The sequence below is a fragment of the Pituophis catenifer genome, unplaced genomic scaffold (genome assembly GCF_029215685.1).
Source record: "Pituophis catenifer annectens isolate HBS135680 unplaced genomic scaffold, rPitCat1.0.hap2 SCAF_2, whole genome shotgun sequence".
Classification (NCBI taxonomy): Eukaryota; Metazoa; Chordata; class Lepidosauria; order Squamata; family Colubridae; genus Pituophis; species Pituophis catenifer.
The window spans coordinates 32,447,929-32,469,722 of record NW_027256882.1 but is presented as its reverse complement, the minus strand read 5'-3'; the positions used below and the strand labels follow the sequence as shown (position 1 = coordinate 32,469,722).

Genomic DNA, 21,794 nt, shown 5'->3' with positions numbered 1-21,794 from the left:
GGACAAACAATGAGGACAATACAGGAGTCGGCAACCCACAGCTCTGGACCGTGTGTGTGTGTAAAAATGTGAAGTTCCGATTCTACCATACTTTAAAGAAGATTTTATTTTTAACAAACTGGGTGTTACTTCAAATGTAAATATAAAACAGATAGAATAAGCCTCTCTAATAAATTACCATCTTTGAGCAAAACTTTTTTATTTGGAAACAGAGATAAGCAAATGAGTCTCATGCTGCTTGCTAAGCTGTGCACATTTTTAAAATCAAATTTCTGTTTAGCTTTTGAGAATCAGCTGCTCCTTTCTATTCAAATCAGGTCGAAAAAGGATAATGTAACACTTGGGGAAAAAGATGCAGCCCAGCAGTCCAGTACTGGAGGCCAAGATGGAGAAGACCTGCACAGCCACCATGTATTTGCCTTTGGTACTCAGGTAGGTGGGCACAAAGGAGATCCAAACACTGCAGAAGACCAGCATGCTGAAGGTGATCAGCTTGGCTTCATTGAAGGCCCCAGGCAACCTCCGAGCCAGGAAAGCCATCACCAAGCAGACAGCTGCCAGGAGGCCCATATAGCAAAGTGTAATGTAAAACATGGTGACCGAGCCTTCATTGCACTGCAGGACAATCTCTCCTGCCTGGGAATGCAAATCTGAATCTGGAAACGGGGGAGCAGTACCCAACCAGATAGTGCAGATCACAACTTGGGCAATAGAGCAAGAAAGGACAATGAACTTGCCCAAAGGCTTCCCCAGCCATTTCCTCACACTGTTCCCTGGCTTGGTGGCTAGGAAGGCCAACACAACCGTGATGGTTTTGGCCAAGAGAGAAGAGACAGCCACGGAGAAAATGATGCCGAAGGCTGATTGTCTCAAGAGGCAGGTGGCTTTCCTTGGCTGGCCAATGAAGAGGAAGGAAGACAAGAAGGAAAGCAGGAGGGAAATGAGGAGCAGGTAGGACAGGTCCCGGTTGTTGGCTTTGACAACTGGAGTTTCCATGTGCTTAACGAAGATGCTTAAAACAAAACTGATGCTCAAAGAGAAAAGTAAAGCAAAGGACGTAAGAATGATCCCTAAATCGTCTGTGTAGGATAGGAAGATTATCACCTTAGGAACACACTGATCTCGGTCCTTGTTGGGGTGTTGGTCCTCAGGGCATCTCACACACCGTTCAGCATCTGCAAAGAACAAATGCAACACTCACCTTCTTTACTTGTGTGGAAATATTTCAATAATAAAGAAGTTAACTTTATGTTGAATTATATCCCAAAAATGTGGAATTTAGACAATATACAGATAGTCCTTGATGTATGACCACAATTGAGTCTAAAACGTCCATGGCTAAGCAAGGCAGCTGTTTAGTGAGTTTTGGTCTTTGGGAAAAATGTATATCCTTCTTTTCTAAGTGTGAAAACGAAGTGAGATAAGTTAAGAACCAATAAAACTGGTAGAAATCATTGTGAATATTAAAAACAAAAAATATGTGGGCAACTTTTCTCTTTGGAGTCACCCACCGTCCTGAGTGGAGATGGTCCCTTCTGCACAAGGAACACAACGGTAACAGCAAACTGGCTTCATGGGGTCCAGCAGCCTGACAAATCCAGGCAGGCAGCTATCCACACATTGAGAACTCGGCAGGGGCTGAAGATAAAGAAAAGGAGAATTCAGTGGAAAAGGTGGAGCTGATATCCCTAGGAAATGTGAGGTAGAAGAGAAGGACTGAAGGAAACTAGTACCCCAAGTTTTCATTTGGGGAATCTAAACTTGGACATGACACAATACTATTGGCTGAAAATAAGGAACCCTGGAGAAAATAATCTGGAAAATCAAGGACGAAAGTGAAAAAGTAGGATTCCATCTTAATATCAGGAAAACAAAGATAATGACGAGTTGTCCCAACTTCTGAAGGCAAAGCTGTTCCACTGGTTAATTGTCTTCACTGGCAGGAAATTTCTCCTTACTTCCAGGTTGCTTCTCTCCTTGATTGGTCTGTTGTCCTGCCTGCTGGTGCTTTGGAAAATACGTCGAAACACCCCCCCCCCCTTCTTTATGGCAGCCCCACAAACACTGGAATACTGCTATCATGTCACCACTGGTCTCAACTTCTTTTTTGCAGTGTGGTGACCAAAACTGCATGCCGTATTCCAGGTCTGGTCTTACTAAGGTTTGAGAAAGAGGTACTAATACTTCACATGATGTCGATTCCATGCCTCTGTACATACCCACTGTTTCAAATTAGAATTCATTTATTTGGGTTTTGTAAAATATAAGTGGGAATAAGCATTAAGCAGGATTCTTTTACAGAAACAATTGCTTGATTCTTTAACATTGAGGGGAAAGTAGCTGACATTCAGCAAGACGTCTCAATATCTTTCGATATGGCCACTTAAGTAGCGGAATCTATACACGTTTGTTGATGTGAAGAAGCTGGATAGGATTAACTCTCATCAGGATCTCAATGGAAGAAAGCAAAAATACTTCTGTACTCTTCATGAATCTCTCTGTGAAGTCATCTATACTCAAGAAGAGTTTTGTTTTGTTTTGTTTTGTTTTGTTTTGTTTTGTTTTGTTTTGTTTTGTTTTGTTTTGTTTTGTTTTCATGAGTGGGATGTTGGCTCTGATAATGAACATCAGTGAAATTGGCGAAGGTCTTAAGATCCAAATATTTTCACTGAAGCCACCATGTCCTGTCCTGTAGCAACATGATAAAGTCTTTGGGGACAATCTGTAGAGATCCTCAGTCAACCAGGTGATGGATGTCCCAAAGGTGCTTTTTCAGGAGGCAAATGGACTTCCTTGTTTTTTCTTTGAAGACATTTCGCTTCTCATCCTAGATGCTTCTTCAGCTCTGACAGGACAGTGGGGAATGGAAGGATTGATATTCCTTGCATACAGCTGGTCATTTGCATCCTTTTACAGCGTCGTTGAAGGGCAGGAGTGTCTCAGTAATCTCCAAAGAAGCATTTAGAACATCTCTGGTTCTGCCACAGCTTTAACAAATAACCCATTAAAGAAACCCTGAATTCTATGGCTGAAGGAGTCCTTTTGACACACTGTTGTGAAGCTAGGTTCTGAAAAAGGAACAGATTTTAAACAAAATATTCAACATGTGGAAATAAAAAAAATTATGTTCCATACCTCATCGACCTGGATGGCCCTTCGGGTTGCATCCTGGTCCATTCTGAACCTGAATTTGTCTTCTGAACATCCCTTTCTTTCCAGACTCCCAACATTTGTTTTGTAAAGAGACCAATTGGGAAACCTCACCCAGTACATGATGTCAAAGTCAGCAGCCAGGGCTCCTTTCCCATCCAAATAGACTCCCTCTATGGAATTGTTGTAATACTGAGAGATGTGCAGGAAAGGGTGAAGCTAGAATGGCAAAGAGAAAAGAATCATTTGAAGAAAATCATAAAAGTTCTAAACTCTCCTGATTCCATAGCTGGCCTTCCTGTAAATCAAGGTTTGGTCCAGGGGTGAAGGACAATTCCTCAGAGATGGCCTAAAGAGCTTCCCATCCATCCCAGATCTGGAGCCAACCAATGCTGGTCTGGTATTTGTCTCTCCTCTCAGTCATTTCCCAGTGGCTTGACTTCCCTTCTGGGTCATGATTAGGTTTGAGACACCTGGAAGCTGCCCCCAGAGGGTTTCAGAATAAAGAATGCAAGGCTACTTTTGCACCAATATGACTGTCTCACTCATGGACTGAGGATGAAGAGGACATTATGGGAAAAGGCAGAAAGAACCACTTGAGAAAAGAGAAGGGCATATTTCTCATATAGCTTAGTTGCACAATAGGAACTAGTAGAGAAGATGAAGATCCAGGAGATAGAAAAGCCAGCTAATTCTTCCCCCTCAGCCTTAGAAGCTTCCCTGGTGACTGAGCTGGTCCCTCCGTCTCACCCTAAAGTGACGTAGTTTTAAAATTATGTAGAGAAAGATCATTATAATTCAAAGTAGTAACAATGGAAAATTAAAACAAACAGTTATATTCAACACATCAATTGCTCTTCAAATTTCCAAATTGAAACACTGGACTGTGTCTTCTAAAACAGTTTACAGAAAGGGAGATTTATCCAAATGGGGTTCTTAAAGGAAATGATTGCACCTCCTCAGTCAGATACTAAAGAAGTGCTTATATTAATTTGTTTGCAAACTGCAGAAGCTCTGCCAGTTGAAGATGAATCTGGACATCATATAATTCCCCATCTTCATACAATCAGATAAAAAGGAAATTAAATGTAATAATTGGTTTATACTAAATCTCCATAAAAAGTTGTACCTGCCAAGGATGCAGTCTTTGAACTCCTGATCTGTTTCCATTCTTTGTGGCCCTTCGCTGGGACTGGAGAGCATAAGCTGCATGTAAAGCATGTCCAACTGTCCAGACTGTGTGGTAAATGTGGTAGCCGTCCATGGACAGAATCTTTTCCCTCAACTCTCGAGACAGACGCCTCCGTTTTTCTTTCTCTCCGCACCATGTCCAACCTTTCACGGATGGCACATGCTTTGAATAGGAACACGAATAGATTTCATCCACAATTCTTTTTATAAAAGACTGAAGTTGTTCAAGATGATCATAATTAATTTTTTTATTTGTGCGACTAAGAAAAGAAAGGATACGGTAGCTTTTGTTTCTGAACTTTGGAGTCATTGACATCCAGACACTGAAGTCCGAAGTAACTGTTATGATCCAAACTTTCCCCACAACGTATCCCTTCTTTTTAATGAGGAAATTTAGTATACCTGGAAATCCATCCATGAAGGTTTGAACCTCAGCATGGTAAATAAAGATCTCAACTTTTCCATATAAAAGACCACCATCCTTCTCCTTATAATCACACCCATATCCTGAAATGATCACTGTAAAAACAACACAAATACCATTCTGGTCCAGAATGGATGTGAAGAGTCTTATAAATTTCTCTCCATTTTCTGTATCTGGAGCAATGAGTCCAGTCAATGTCCACTTGAAATACTGGAGGATTTTGATGATCCCTAGATACTGATTTGTTTCTGTGGGGAAAGTGGAGTAAAAAAATGGGAAATGCTGTCTGTCCCTCAAAACCAGAGGAGGAAAAGTGGAACGGACCTGAAAAGAAGAATAAATGAGTGACATTTATAGGAACTAAACATATTTTCATAAATGTTACTGTGATACTAGGTCAACTTTTAAGATATCTTTAAATCTAGCCAGGGAGGTCATCAATTATAGTGCAATTTGTTTTTTTCAATAAAATGCTATTCATGTAATAAATCCAGATCTTAATATTCTCCTATGCAAGTGCCCTACAGTATTAAATGCAGACAAGAAAATAAAATATGGATAGTTTGTCAATATTAATCACTGTTCCAAATGTCAATGTTACAAACACTTTAATCATTTGACTTTCATCACAATTAAATATAATGAATGTAAAATAAAATTAAAAATTGAAGGAACAGCATACATCACAGTATTTATTTTACAATAATAGGTTTGTCTTGAGATGAATTACTTGCTATTGTAATTTCCATCATGTTTTTTTTACTCTATACACAAACATACACAATATATATATGTTGTTAAATTGCTGCATATTCTCCAAGACTGAGTTCCCAAACAACGTACAGTCATTTTTTTTCCCAGTGCATTTTTTCTCCCAGTGGAGCACAATGTATTCTTGCTGCTGTATTTCTTCCCATTTTTACTGGTAGGCTGTTCCAAAGAACACAAGGAGGATAGAGCTTCCCTGCTCAAACACTGCAGTTTCTCCACCGTCACCATCACCATCATAACCCCTAAAATTTTTCTTCCCCAAAGAACCCATGGGATCCTCCAATCTGACACAAGAGCCCTGGTACAGAAAGCCCATGTAATTCACATCTAATTCAGATTCTTGAAATTTCTTCCCCAACTTTTGGTGCACATCAGGGCCACAGGGAATCTGTCCCCTTTGAAGCAGTCAGACCAGCAATCTACCTGAGGGATCTTGTAGAGGTTCAGCAAACTTGAGATATGGATGGACATGTCTGCACCGACTCCTTCAAGCACCACCAGAGTGTTTCTTCTCTTTCCACAGCTATAATTTGGAACATCTGACTCTCCCTTTGATAGCAGATCCAGCAAAGCCTCCAAAGTTCTTTTTGTGGTGACACTGTTATCATAAATATTGTAGCCCAAGGTGACGTTGGGTAAGATTTGGGGATTTTGGTTAATCTCCTCAAAGGCAAAAAGGAAGGACAGGGCTTTCCATAACTCTGTGTACCTTGTTCTGGAAATATGAGTACATTATATTTTCACCTTACATTCCATCACAACAACATATTTAAAAGAGTCTCTTTGGATTGAAAAAAGAATATTAAATACATATCAAAAACCTCTGTGTGTAATGTCTGAGAATATTTCTTTAGCTGACTTAAATCCCAAATGAGACGATTTACCCTCATTTTCTCTCTCTCTGCAAATATATGTAACTTTTTCCAGGCCAAGTAACAAAGAGCCAAGTAGACCTACATGGGAGCAGTCAGTGTTCCAGTGAAGCTAGTCCTAAATTCCTAGGGCTCTAAGTAACCAAGATCAAGTAATCTTAGGATCATCCTCCACCACCAACCTCTTGGCCAGCAGCTGCTTTGCTAACTTTTCTAGTCTGGAAATCTGGAGAGACAAGGAAAAGAAATCTGATAAAGGACAGACCGCCCAGTTAAGGGATCTCTGTAGCATTTTAAGCTAAGGAATAGGATGTTCTTCCCCAACATCAAGGAAGTATCACAGAAAATGTGTTGCAAAAATGTTCAGTAAGAGGTTTTGAATATTTGCATGAAGGGTAAATAAAGAATCCTTTAAAGGTGAATTAATTAAGGCAGAGAAACATGGAACATTTTCAGTAATTACTTCCCACCTGGGCTCAGCTTCCCTTTATGAGATGAGCTACCGATGTACTCCCCTCCTATATCTTGGTTGTTCACGTCTTACCTGCTTACAGTAACAATCACACAGAACAATCTCTCACACACAACAGATGCAGAGGCTGTACTTCTGTCAGAAATAGGGACTTACAAAGTCCAATCAAAAATGGGAGGTTTGTTAAACCTAAAGTTTATCCCGCCATAAGTAAATGTGAAAGGAGTGATCCCACTGATGACATGCTCTCCTGGTCTGTAGACATTCAGTAGCTTTTCTCTGTCTTGTTTCAAATTCAAGGGGCATTTCAATCTTAGCACCCCACAAATTATATGGGGCAAAAGCAGAAGGATAATCCGCATAGTTGGCATGTTGGGTAGAGTCTATCTGTTCTCACCAGATATGTTTAAGAATAACCAAGAAAACTAAATTTTCTGTAATTTGCCTTGTTCAAGTGCTCAGCCAACATTTTATATTTGAAGGAGATGCAAATAAAGTCTCACCAGACACACCAAGACTGTCTGGAATAAATTATCAGATTATGTTGTTCATAAGTTTGTTGTTTACACTGAAGGCAATCATTAGAGAAATCACTGGAGAATCAGAAAGAAGACAAGAAAATGTGACGAATTGTAAGAGGAATCATTCCCTCTGCAATGTCCAAAACTCTGGGTGATCGCATGGACTAAAACTCAGCTGGAAAACATGCTGGTGCAATTCTTACAACTATCAACTTTCTCAGTGATCCATCTTAAAAAGGATCAGATTCCAGAGAATTTTCTAAGTTATGCAATAATAGAGTAATTTCTTTCTTTCTTTCACTAGTGGGTTGCAGGAAACCTTCCAGAGGCCCCAAAGGAAGGACTAAAATATGGTGGATTTCATTTCCCACCCATCAACCATAGACTTCCCCATGAACACCAATGGCCATTACACGGCCGTTGCCTTTTCAAAGACATTCCAAGTAAGGTTCTCTATTTAGGCAAGAAAAAATATAATGCACAGGTACAATACAGGTTGTACCTGGCTCAGTGGTAGTAACTGTGATTTTGCAGTCCTAGTGAACAATCACTTAAATATGAGCCAGCAGTGTGCAGCAGCTGCCAAAAAAGGCAATGCAGTACTAGGCTGCATTAACAGAGGGATAGAATCAAGATCACATGAAGTGTTAATACCACTTTATAATGCTTTGGTAAGACCATACCTGGAATACTGCATCCCGGTTTGGTCACCACAACGTAAAAACAATGTTGACACGCTAGAAAGAGTGCATAGAAGAGCAACAAAGATGATTAGGGGCCTGAAAGAATAGTTGCTGGAATTGGGTATGTCTAGCTTAATAAAAGAAGGACTAAGGGTGACATAATAGCAGTGTTCGAAAATCAAAGTAGTTGCCACAAAGAAAAGGAAGTCAAGTTATTCTCCGGTAAGGTCCCAAAATATACTTGAGTCACCAGAATGCCAAAGAGAGAGACTCAAGACGAGGCTTGCAAAAAAAAAAAGCAGATTTTATTTATGGCCAAAAACAAAATACTGGGTGGAACTATATCCAGAACATACAGATACAATGCATGCGAGGAGATAGCCACACCTTGGGGAAGGTATGGCATCCTTTTATACCCTCAGAGACATCAGCTTAGTACCCAATTCTGGCCTCCTAGTTTAGGTTTGTGTATTTGTTGTTGCCCTGCACAGGAATAGAAGCTTCCCACTTAGCTTTATCTTTTCCTTGAGCATTCCTTTGTTCTCCCAATTGCTCACTTGGCCCCCTGGTTCTGCAAGGAAGGAGCTTACACAGATCAAAGGTGTAAATTAGAGCTGAAGTGTAAATTATCCCTCGGATGATGTCTGCAGTTCCAACTGAGATACGTACCATGCTCTCAGATGGCACAAGAAAAACAGGAAGAAGATTGATATGGGTTCAGATCAAATGGCAGGAACATATGTTTGACAAATACCAGATACATTACAGAGGCCTAAGAGCAGAATATGTTTGTTACAGGAGATACAAATATAAAGGCATAATATATGTGATACAAATACAAAGGCATATATGTATTACAGGAACCTAATGGTTACAGAATCTAGTATACCAGTATATCATATTCTAGTATTATTTATTATATCCTTATTATTGTTTCCCTTCACTCCAAAGCACCTGAAGACAGCACAAGAAGCAATGGATGGAAACTAATCAAGGAGAGAAGCAACCTGGAATTAAAGAGAAAGTTCCTAACAGTGAGGACAAACAGTGAGGACAATGCAGGGGTCGGCAACCTACGGCTCCAGAGCTACATGCGGCTCTTTGGGCTCTCTGCCGCAGCTCCCTGTCCCATCACTGGGTGGCCCCGCCCCTCACCCCTCCTATTTCTTTTTTGGACTCTAGCCCGAAGCAGCGGGAAGCAAAGGCTGCCTTACGCGCAAATGTCGCATGAAGGAAGATACAGGGCAGCTTTGCTCCTGAACTCTCTTCCCCCCCCCCCCGAGTCGGGAGCCTGCGCACATCCAGGGAGACTCTCCTGCAAACTGCAGCAAAGGTGCATGCGGGGTGAGTGGCCGCTCGCTTAGGAGGGTCTTAGCAGGACGCGGCTTCTCTCCTGCACTAATGATCCGGCCATCGCCGGATCTCCTCCTCCCACTCTCATGATGGCCTGGCTGTGGCTGAGCTGGGAGCATGCGCACGCATGGGGAGACACTCCTCAAGCAAGCGCCGAAGCTCAGGAAAGGTGCACGCGGGGTGGGCAGCGGCTCGCTTAAGGTTCTTCTCCCCACTTGTGCGTATGCTCCTGGCTCAGCCACAGCGGGTCAGGGCGTCACGAGAGTGGGAGGAGGAGGAGAGTGCATGACTGAACCTTCCCTGTACCTGCCTCCGTGCAACATTTGCACATAAGGCAGCCTTCGCTTCCTGCTGCTTCGGCTGGAGTTCACAGCCTCCGCACTCGGCTGAAGAGCTGCTGGGGGTGGGGGATGAAACGGCAAGGTGATGGCCGGAGCATTAGTGGTTGCCGACCCCTGACCTAGTGGAACAGCTTGCCTTCAGAAGTTGTAGGTGCTTCATCACTAAAGGTTTCTAATAAAAGAGTGGGCAGCCACTTATCTGAAGTGGTATAGTCTCTCCTGCTTGAGCAGAGGATTGGACTCCAAGGACCCTTCCAGCTCTGTTCTGTTTGATTGATTGATTTTGACAAGCAGATAATTTGAGAATGTGCAACGTGACATGCTGATTATATGTTCACCGTTAATACACAAATCCATTTCTCATAATCAGTTCTCTAATTTAGAAAATCAAAATTCTTCTTATACAATTAAATTTCTTTCTGACACTGTTCAGTTACAATGTAAAAAGGGGGAGGGATAGAAGCAAGCTTTCACATATTTATGGAGATTCTCAACCATCCAGGACATGATTGTCCCAAAGGTGCTTTTCCAAAAGGCAACTGGAGTTTCATGGATTTTTCCCTTGAAAATATTTCGCTTCCTGTATCGCTGCCATCCAATATACCGTATCTTTTGGACTATAAGATGCACTTAGCTTTTGGAGAGGAAAATAAGGGGAAAAAATTCTTTCCCTGCCTCTGCCTCCCAGCAATTTGCCTCCTTATAGCAAACAGCAAACAGTCTGGTCGGCTTCAGCACAGCTTTAGCACAAGCAGCTGATTGGCGGTTGGCCCATTCCAGGCAGTGGGGATTGCCGCTGCCACTGTCTCCTTTCCCCACCTTCTGGAACAGGCTAAAAATTGGGCATGCGGAGGCTGAAAATAGGGTGCGTGTAGGCCAAACACGGGATACACAGAGGCCGAAAACAGGGTGCACAGAGGCCAAAATTGGGGCACACAGAGGCAGCGATAGGTGGTGGCGATTCCTGCATCCTGGAACAGCTGATAGGTGGTATTCCAGGAGGCCGATCCAACCACCAAACAGCTGTTCATGCTAAATCAGGCTGTGCTGAAGCTGACCAGGCTGTTTGCTATTTGCTGCAAGGAGGCAAATTGCTGGGAGGCAGAGGCCGAAGGTTGGGAGGTGGTGGGTGGGCGTGGCTTCAGCAAAATTCACTCTATAAGATGAACAGACATTTCCACCCACTTTGTGGGGAGGAGTGCATCTTCTACACTGAAAAATAAGGTAGGTGCCTGCTCGTTTGGGCAGCTGGGGTGAACTTCATGCCTTGGGTGACTCTACTGGGAATATCTTGGCATCCGCTCCCAGGGTTCTTTGCTTATCCCTCCCAGGAACAATCTCTACCACCGAGGCAGCATGCAAGACTTGATCCAGCCCATGAACACTTCTCTAATCAGCTATGTGCTGAGACTCTCTGGATTGCAATGGGGTAAATATATGGACAATAAATAAATATCTACAAAAGTCCCACAATCTGCCTACAAAGCTACCTGGTTAGATAACGAGATAAAATTAGGAAATATTTCTCCTCACCAGTACTTTTAACCACGTCTCCAGAATTTTGTAAACTGAATAAATCATTTTTTGGCTAGAGCACAAGCAAGCTCCTTTAATGGCCTAGGATACCAGGAATCTGGTCCAGGTTTTTATATATCTCAACTTTTGATCCTGCCCTGTCAATCTTCCCCACTGACTGGTAGAACACTAACCCTCTTATTCTTGGAACCACGAACCGATGAACACAATCAGCATTATCGTCCTAGTATATTTTCATTTGCACGTGTCAAATTTTCTACCAGCCCATGAGATAGTGACATGTAGCATTTCATCACTGATGTGTATGGAAAATGGGATACGGAGACTCATCTGAAATAGGCTATGAAGACAAAAAGCTATGCTCTTTTAGAGGAATTTCTGCATACAAAAGGAGATTTTACCACCTTCATTTCTACATATAGGTAATTCTCGTTAAATATACTCTTAGTTCAGCGACGGTTGAAAGTTATGACAGCACTGAAAAGGAGACTTATGACCGGTCCTTGAACCTGCAGCTGTAATTCAGGTTCTTGGCAAATAGCATGTATTGATGACAGCCACAGGATCCCATGGCCACAGGATCGCAATCTGCAACCTTCCTACCTGGCTTCTGACAAGCTAAGTCAATAGGGAATCTGGTAAATGGTGATCACATCATGTTGCATCTAATGATCAGATGGAATTCACAACTTCAGTCAAAACTGATATTGTAAGTCAGCACAGTCTGGTGACATCAAGCATAACAACTGTGCCAGTTAGTGGTGGAGTTGCCAATCTCTATGGTGGTCAGTAAGTGACGCAGGGGTGGGTTCTACTTACTTTTACTACCGGTGCGCAGAAGCGTTTTGATGATGTCGGGGTTGGTTGGCAGAACCTCCCGCGGGGTTTACTACCGGTTCTATAGAACCGGTGTGAACCGGGGGCAACCCACCACTGCCACAGACAGCTGGAAAATGGAACGGTGGATAAAGATCACAAGTGTAACAAGTTGCCATCATTCACCATAGGAACTCCATTTATTGGATCAATTCACCATAGCAGTAGAGAAGACAATACAAATCTACCGTTTCTCATAGAGACTAGTTAAACCCAAGCTCTTCCTTTTCTATCAGGGAAAGTGTCAAGTGCACAATGAACCCAAGAAATCTGATGTCATAGTACAGAACGATTCATATACATCACAGAACTACATGCAGTCAGAGGACAATAGGCAAATCCTCACAAAATATTGAGTTTGTTGTCTGCAGAAGCCCGATTTATTATTTCTTTCCTTCCTTCGGCTAATTTGTTTACTGGACCGTGTGTGTGTGTAAAAATGTGAAGTTCCGATTCTACCATACTTTAAAGAAGATTTTATTTTTAACAAACTGGGTGTTACTTTAAATGTAAATATAAAACAGATAGAATAAGCCTCTCTAATAAATTACCATCTTTGAGCAAAACTTTTTTATTTGGAAACAGAGATAAGCAAATGAGTCTCATGCTGCTTGCTAAGTTGTGCACATTTTTAAAATCAAATTTCTGTTTAGCTTTTGAGAATCAGCTGCTCCTTTCTATTCAAATCAGGTCGAAAAAGGATAATGTAGCACTTGGGGAAAAAGATGCAGCCCAACAGTCCAGCACTGGAGGCCAAGATGGAGAAGACCTGCACAGCCACCATGTATTTGCCTTTGGTACTCAGGTAGGTGGGCACAAAGGAGATCCAAACGCTGCAGAAGACCAGCATGCTGAAGGTGATCAGCTTGGCTTCATTGAAGGCCCCAGGCAACCTCCGAGCCAGGAAAGCCACCACCAAGCAGACAGCTGCCAGGAGGCCCATATAGCAAAGTGTAATGTAAAACATGGTGACCGAGCCTTCATTGCACTGCAGGACAATCTCTCCTGCCTGGGAATGCAAATCTGAATCTGGAAACGGGGGAGCAGTACCCAACCAGATAGTGCAGATCACAATTTGGACAACAGAGCAAGAGAGGACAATGAACTTGCCCAAAGGCTTCCCCAGCCATTTCCTCACACTGTTCCCTGGCTTGGTGGCTAGGAAGGCCAACACAACCGTGATGGTTTTGGCCAAGAGAGAAGAGACAGCCACAGAGAAAATGATGCCGAAGGCTGCTTGGCACAGAAGGCAGGTGGCTCTCCTTGGCTGGCCAATGAAGAGGAAGGAAGACAAGAAGGAAAGCAGGAGGGAAATGAGGAGCAGGTAGGACAGGTCCCGGTTGTTGGCTTTGACAACTGGAGTTTCCATGTGCTTAACAAAGATGCTTAAAACAAAACTGGTGCTCAAAGAGAAAAGTAAAGCAAAGGAAGTAAGGATGATCCCCAAATCTTCTGTGTAGGATAGGAAGACTATCACCTTAGGAACACACTCATCTCGGTCCTTGTTGGGGTGCTGGTCCTCAGGGCATCTCACACACTGTTCAGCATCTACAAATAACCAATACAGCACCCACCTTCTTTACCTGTGTGGAATCTTTCAATAATAAAGAAGTTAACTTTATGCTGAATTATATCCCAAAAATGTGGAATTTAGACAATATACAGATAGTCATTGATGTATGACCACAATTGAGTCTAAAACGTCCATGGCTAAGCAAGGCAGCTGTTTAGTGAGTTTTGGTCTTTGGGAAAAATGTATATCCTTCTTTTCTAAGTGTGAAAACGAAGTGAGATAAGTTAAGAACCAATAAAACTGGTAGAAATCATTGTGAATATTAAAAACAAAAAATATGTGGGCAACTTTTCTCTTTGGAGTCACCCACCGTCCTGAGTGGAGATGGTCCCTTCTGCACAACGAACACAACGGTAACAGCAAACTGGCTTCATGGGGTCCAGCAGCCTGACAGATCCAGGCAGGCAGCTATCCACACATCGAGAACTCGGCAGGGGCTGAAGATAAAGAAAAGGAGAATTCAGTGGAAAAGGTGGAGCTGATGTCCCTAGGAAATGTGAGGTAGAAGAGAAGGACTGAAGGAAACTAGTACCCCAAGTTTTCATTTGGGGAATCTAAACATGGACATGACACAATACTATTGGCTGAAAATAAGGAACCCTGGAGAAAATAATCTGGAAAATCAAGGACGAAAGTGAAAAAGTAGGATTCTGTCTTAATATCAGGAAAACAAAGATAATGACGAGTTGTCTCAACTTCTGAAGGCAAAGCTGTTCCACTAATTGTCTTCACTGGCAGGAAATTTCTCCTTACTTCCAGGTTGCTTCTCTCCTTGATTGGTTTGTTGTCTTGCCTGCTGGTGCTTTGGAAAATAAGTCAGCCCCCCCACTGTTTCAAATTAGAATTCATTTATTTGGGTTTTGTAAAATATAAGTGGGAATAAGCATTGAGCAGGATTCTTTTACAGAAACAATTTCTTGATTCTTTAATGTTGAGGGGAAAGTAGCTGACATTCAGCAAGACGTCTCAATATATTTCGATATGGCCACTTAAGTAGCGGAATCTATACACGTTTGTTGATGTGAAGAAGCTGGATAGGATTAATTCTCATCAGGATCTCAATGGAAGAAGGCAAAAATACCTCTGTACTCTTCATGAATCTCTCTGTGAAGTCATCTATAGTCAAGAAGAGTTTTGTTTTGTTTTGTTTTGTTTTCATGAGTGGGATGTTGGCTCTGATAATGAACATCAGTGAAATTGGCGAAGGTCTTAAGATCCAAATATTTTCGCTGAAGCCACCATGTCCTGTCCTGTAGCAACATGATAAAGTCTTTGGGGACAATCTGTAGAGATCCTCAGTCAACCAGGTCATGGATGTCCCAAAAGTGCTTTTTCAGGAGGCAAATGGACTTCCTTGTTTTTTTTTTTGAAGACATTTCGCTTCTCATCCTAGATGCTTCTTCAGCTCTGACAGGACAGTGGGGAATGGAAGGATTTATATTCCTTGCATACAGCTGGTCATTTCCATCCTTTTACAGCGTCGTTGAAGGGCAGGAGTGTCTCAGTAATCTCCAAAGAAGCATTTAGAACATCTCTGGTTCTGCCACAGCTTTAACAAATAACCCATTAAAGAAACCCTGAATTCTATGGCTGAAGGAGTCCTTTTGACACACTATTGTGAGGCTAGGTTCTGAAAAAGGAACAGATTTTAAACAAAATATTCAACATGTGGAAATAAAAGAAATTATGTCCCATACCTCATCGACCTGGATGGCCCTTCTGGTTGCATCCTGGTCCATTCTGAACCTGAATTTGTCTTCTGAACATCCCTTTCTTTCCAGACTCCCAACATTTGTTTTGTAAAGAGACCAATTGGGAAACCTCACCCAGTACATGATGTCAAAGTCAGCGGCCAGGTCTCCTTTCCCATCCAAATAGACTCCCTCTATGGAATTGTTGTAATACTGAGAGATGTGCAGGAAAGGGTGAAGCTAGAATGGCAAAGAGAAAAGAATCATTTGAAGAAAATCATAAAAGTTCTAAACTCTCCTGATTCCATAGCTGGCCTTCCTGTAAATCAAGGTTTGGTCCAGGGGTGAAGGACAATTCCTCAGAGCTGGCCTAAAGAGCTTCCCATCCATCCCTGATCTGGAGCCAACCAATGCTGGTCTGGTATTTGTCTCTCCTCTCAGTCATTTCCAGTGGCTTGACTTCCCTTCTGGGTCATGATTAGGTTTGAGACACCTGGAAGCTGCCCCCAGAGGGTTTCAGAGTAAAGAATGCAAGGCTACTTTTGCACCAATATGACTGTCTCACTCATGGACTGAGGATGAAGAGGACATTATGGGAAAAGGCAGAAAGAACCACTTGAGAAAAGAGAAGGGCATATTTCTCATATAGCTTAGTTGCACAATAGGAACTAGGAGAGAAGATGAAGATCCAGGAGATAGAAAAGCCAGCTAATTCTTCCCCCTCAGCCTTAGAAGCTTCCCTGGTGACTGAGCTGGTCCCTCCGTCTCACCCTAAAGTGACGTAGTTTTAAAATTATGTAGAGAAAGATCATTATAATTCAAAGTAGTAACAACGGAAAATTAAAACAAACAGTTATATTCAACACATCAATTGCTCTTCAAATTTCCAAATTGAAACACTGGACTGTGTCTTCTAAAACAGCTTACAGAAAGGGAGATTTATCCAAATGGGGTTCTTAAACCTCCTCAGTCAGATACTAAATAAGTGCTTATATTAATTTGTTTGCAAGCTGCAGAAGCTCTGCCAGTTGAAGATGAATCTGGACATCATATAATTCCCCATCTTCATACAATCTGATAAAAAGGAAATTAAATGTAATAATTGGTTTATACTAAATCTCCATAAAAAGTTGTACCTGCCAAGGATGCAGTCTTTGAACTCCTAATCTGTTTCCATTCTTTGTGGCCCTTCGCTGGGACTGGAGAGCATAAGCTGCATGTAAAGCATGTGCAACTGTCCAGACTGTGTGGTAAATGTGGTAGCCATCCATGGACAGAATCTTTTCCCTCAACTCTCGAGACAGACGCCTCCGTTTTTCTTTCTCTCCGCACAATGTCCAACCTTTCACGGATGGCACATGCTTTGAATAGGAACACGAATAGATTTCATCCACAATTCTTTTTATAAAAGACTGAAGTTGTTCAAGATGATCATAATTAATTTTTTTATTTGTGCGACTAAGAAAAGAAAGGATACGGTAGCTTTTGTTTCTGAACTTTGGAGTCATTGACATCCAGACACTGAAGTCCGAAGTAACTGTTATGATCCAAACTTTCCCCACAACGTATCCCTTCTTTTTAATGAGGAAATTTAGTATACCTGGAAATCCATCCATGAAGGTTTGAACCTCAGCATGGTAAATAAAGATCTCAACTTTTCCATATAAAAGACCACCATCCTTCTCCTTATAATCGCACCCATATCCTGAAATGATCACTGTAAAAACAACACAAATACCATTCTGGTCCAGAATGGATGTGAAGAGTCTCATAAATTTCTCTCCATTTTCTGTATCTGGAGCAATGAGTCCAGTCAATGTCCACTTGAAATACTGGAGGATTTTGATGATCCCTAGATACTGATTTGTTTCTGTGGGGAAAGTGGAGTAAAAAAATGGGAAATGCTGTCTGTCCCTCAAAACCAGAGGAGAAAAAGTGGAACGGACCTGAAAAGAAGAATAAATGAGTGAGTGACATTTATAGGAACTAAACATATTTTCATAAATGTTACTGTGATACTAGGTCAACTTTTAAGATATCTTTAAATCTAGCCAGGGAGGTCATCAATTATAGTGCAATTTGTTTTTTTCAATAAAATGCTATTCATGTAATAAATCCAGATCTTAATATTCTCCTATGCAAGTGCCCTACAGTATTAAATGCAGACAAGAAAATAAAATATGGATAGTTTGTCAATATTAATCACTGTTCCAAATGTCAATGTTACAAGCACTTTAATCATTTGACTTTCATCACAATTAAATATAATGAATGTAAAATAAAATAAAATTAAAAATTGAAGGAACAGCATACATCACAGTATTTATTTTACAATAATAGGTTTGTCTTGAGATGAATTACTTGCTATTGTAATTTCCATCATGTTTTTTTTACTCTATACACAAACATACACAATATATATATGTTGTTAAATTGCTGCATATTCTCCAAGACTGAGTTCCCAAACAACGTACAGTCATTTTTTTTCCCAGTGCATTTTTTCTCCCGGTGGAGCACACTGTATTCTTGCTGCTGTATTTCTTCCCATTTTTACTGGTAGGCTGTTCCAAAGAACACAAGGAGGATAGAGCTTCCCTGCTCAAACACTGCAGTTTCTCCACCGTCACCATCACCATCATAACCCCTAAAATTTTTCTTCCCCAAAGAACCCATGGGATCCTCCAATCTGACACAAGAGCCCTGGTACAGAAAGCCCATGTAATTCACATCTAATTCAGATTCTTGAAATTTCTTCCCCAACTTTTGGTGCACATCAGGGCCACAGGGAATCTGTCCCCTTTGAAGCAGTCAGACCAGCGATCTACCTGAGGGATCTTGTAGAGGTTCAGCAAACTTGAGATATGGATGGACATGTCTGCACCGACTCCTTCAAGCACCACCAGAGTGTTTCTTCTCTTTCCACAGCTATAATTTGGAACATCTGACTCTCCCTTTGATAGCAGATCCAGCAAAGCCTCCAAAGTTCTTTTTGTGGTGACACTGTTATCATAAATATTGTAGCCCAAGGTGACGTTGGGTAAGATTTGGGGATTTTGGTTAATCTCCTCAAAGGCAAAAAGGAAGGACAGGGCTTTCCATAACTCTGTGTACCTTGTTCTGGAAATATGAGTACATTACATTTTCACCTTACATTCCATCACAACAACATATTTAAAAGAGTCTCTTTGGATTGAAAAAAGAATATTAAATACATATCAAAAACCTTTGTGTGTAATGTCTGAGAATATTTCTTTAGCTGACTTAAATCCCAAATGAGACGATTTACCCTCATTTTCTCTCTCTCTGCAAATATATGTAACTTTTTCCAGGCCAAGTAACAAAGAGCCAAGTAGACCTACATGGGAGCAGTCAGTGTTTCAGTGAAGCTAGTCCTAAATTCCTAGGGCTCTAAGTAACCAAGATCAAGTAATCTTAGGATCATCCTCCACCACCAACCTCTTGGCCAGCAGCTGCTTTGCTAACTTTTCTAGTCTGGAAATCTGGAGAGACAAGGAAAAGAAATCTGATAAAGGACAGACCGCCCAGTTAAGGGATCTCTGTAGCATTTTAAGCTAAGGAATAGGATGTTCTTCCCCAACATCAAGGAAGTATCACAGAAAATGTGTTGCAAAAATGTTCAGTAAGAGGTTTTGAATATTTGCATGAAGGGTAAATAAAGAATCCTTTAAAGGTGAATTAATTAAGGCAGAGAAACATGGAACATTTTTAGTAATTACTTCCCACCTGGGCTCAGCTTCCCTTTATGAGATGAGCTACCGATGGACTCCCCTCCTATATCTTGGTTGTTCACGTCTTACCTGCTTACAGTAACAATCACACAGAACAATCTCTCACACACAACAGATGCAGAGGCTGTACTTCTGTCAGAAATAGGGACTTACAAAGTCCAATCAAAAATGGGAGGTTTGTTAAACCTAAAGTTTATCCCGCCATAAGTAAATGTGAAAGGAATGATCCCACTGATGACATGCTCTCCTGGTCTGTAGACATTCAGTAGCTTTTCTCTGTCTTGTTTCAAATTCAAGGGACATTTCAATCTTAGCACCCCACAAATTATATGGGGCAAAAGCAGAAGGATAATCCGCATAGTTGGCATGTTGGGTAGAGTCTATCTGTTCACACCAGATATGTTTAAGAATAACCAAGAAAACTAAATTTTCTGTAATTTGCCTTGTTCAAGTACTCAGCCAACATTTTATATTTGAAGGAGATGCAGATAAAGTCTCACCAGACACACCAAGACTGTCTGGAACAGGTTATCAGACTATGTTGTTCATAGGTTTGTTGTTTACACTGAAGGCAATCATTAGAGAAATCACTGGAGAATCAGAAAGAAGACAAGAAAATGTGACGAATTGTAAGAGGAATCATTCCCTCTGCAATGTCCAAAACTCTGGGGGATCGCATGGACTAAAACTCAGCTGGAAAACATGCTGGTGCAATTCTTACAACTATCAACTTTCTCAGTGATCCATCTTAAAAAGGATCAGAATCCAGAGAATTCTCTAAGTTATGCAATAATAGAGTAATTTCTTTCTTTCTTTCTTTCACTAGTGGGTTGCCGGAAGCCTTCCAGAGGCCCCAAAGGAAGGACTAAAATATGGTGGATTTCATTTCCCACCCATCAACCAGAGACTTCCCCATGAACAGCAATGGCCATTACATGGCCTTTGCCTTTTCAAAGACATTCCAAGTAAGGTTCTCTATTTAGGCAAGAAAAAATATAATGCACAGGTACAATATAGGTTGTATCTGCCTCAGTGGTAGTAACTGTGTTTTTGCAGTCCTAGTGGACAATCACTTAAATATGAGCCAGCAATATGCTGCAGCTGCCAAAAAAGGCAATGCAGTACTAGGCTGCATTAACAGAGGGATAGAATCAAGATCACATGAAGTGTTAATACCACTTTATAATGCTTTGGTAAGACCACACCTGGAATACTGCATCCAATTTTGGTCACCACAATGTAAAAACAATGTTGACACGCTAGAAAGAGTGCATAGAAGAGCAACAAAGATGATTAAGGGCCTGAAAGATTAGTTGCTGGAATTGGGTATGTCTAGATTAATAAAAGAAGGACTAAGGGTGACATGATAGCAGTGTTCGAAAATCAAAGTGGTTGCCACAAAGAAAAGGAAGTCAAGTTATTCTCCGGTAAGGTCCCAAAATATACTTGAGTCACCAGAATGCCAAAGAGAGAGACTCAAGATGAGGCTTGCAAAAAAAAAAAAAGCAGATTTTATTTATGGCCAAAAACAAAATACTGGGTTGAACTATATCCAGAACATACAGATACAATGCATGCGAGGAGATAGCCACACCTTGGGGAAGGTATGGCATCCTTTTCTACCCTCAGAGACATCAGCTTAGTACCCAATTCTGGCCTCCTAGTTTAGGTTTGTGTATTTGTTGTTGCCCTGCAAAGGAATAGAAGCTTCCCACTTAGCTTTATCTTTTCCTTGAGCATTCCTTTGTTCTCCCAATTGCTCACTTGGCCCCCTGGTTCTGCAAGGAAGGAGCTTATACAGATCAAAGGTGTAAATTAGAGCTGAAGTGTATATTATCCCTCGGATAATGTCTGCAGTTCCAACTGAGATACGTACCATGCTCTCAGATGGCACAAGAAAAACAGGAAGAAGATTGATATGGGTTCAGATCAAATGGCAGGAACATACGTTTGACAAATACCAGATACATTACAGAGGCCTAAGAGCAGAATATGTTTGTTACAGGAGATACAAATATAAAGGCATAATATATGTGATACAAATACAAAGGCATATATGTATTACAGGAACCTAATGGTTACAGAATCTAGTATACCAGTATATCATATTCTAGTATTATTTATTATATCCTTATTATTGTTTCCCTTCACTCCAAAGCAACTGAAGGCAGCACAAGAAGCAATGGATGGAAACTAATCAAGGAGAGAAGCAACCTGGAATTAAAGAGAAAGTTCCTAGCAGTGAGGACAAACAGTGAGGACAATACAGGAGTCAGCAACCTACGGCTCCAGAGCTACATGCGGCTCTTTGGGCTCTCTGCCGCAGCTCCCTGTCCCATCACTGGTTGGCCCCGCCCCTCACCCCTCCTATTTCTTTTTTGGACTCTAGCCCGAAGCAGCGGGAAGCGAAGGCTGCCTTACGCGCAAATGTCGCATGAAGGAAGATACAGGGCAGCTTTGCTCCTGCACGCTCTTCCCCCCCACCCCTGAGCCGGGAGCCTGCGCACATCCAGGGAGACTCTCCTCAAGCAAGCACCAAACTGCAGCAAAGGTGCATGCGGGGTGAGCGGCCGCTCGCTTAGGAGGGTCTT

General features: G+C 41.6%; 1 protein-coding gene across 1 annotated transcript; it reads right to left on the bottom strand.

Annotated features, from left to right (window-relative positions):
- Positions 1–276: 276 nt before the first annotated feature.
- LOC139310074 (vomeronasal type-2 receptor 26-like) lies at positions 277–8,098 on the bottom strand. Its single transcript, XM_070934236.1, has 5 exons — positions 8,085–8,098; positions 5,960–6,251; positions 3,265–3,369; positions 1,512–1,638; positions 277–1,175 (listed from the first exon to the last, which is right to left on the bottom strand). Exons 1-5 carry the CDS (start codon positions 8,096–8,098, stop codon positions 277–279), a joined length of 1,437 nt encoding a protein of 478 aa, XP_070790337.1.
- Between the last annotated feature and the right edge of the window lie 13,696 nt (positions 8,099–21,794).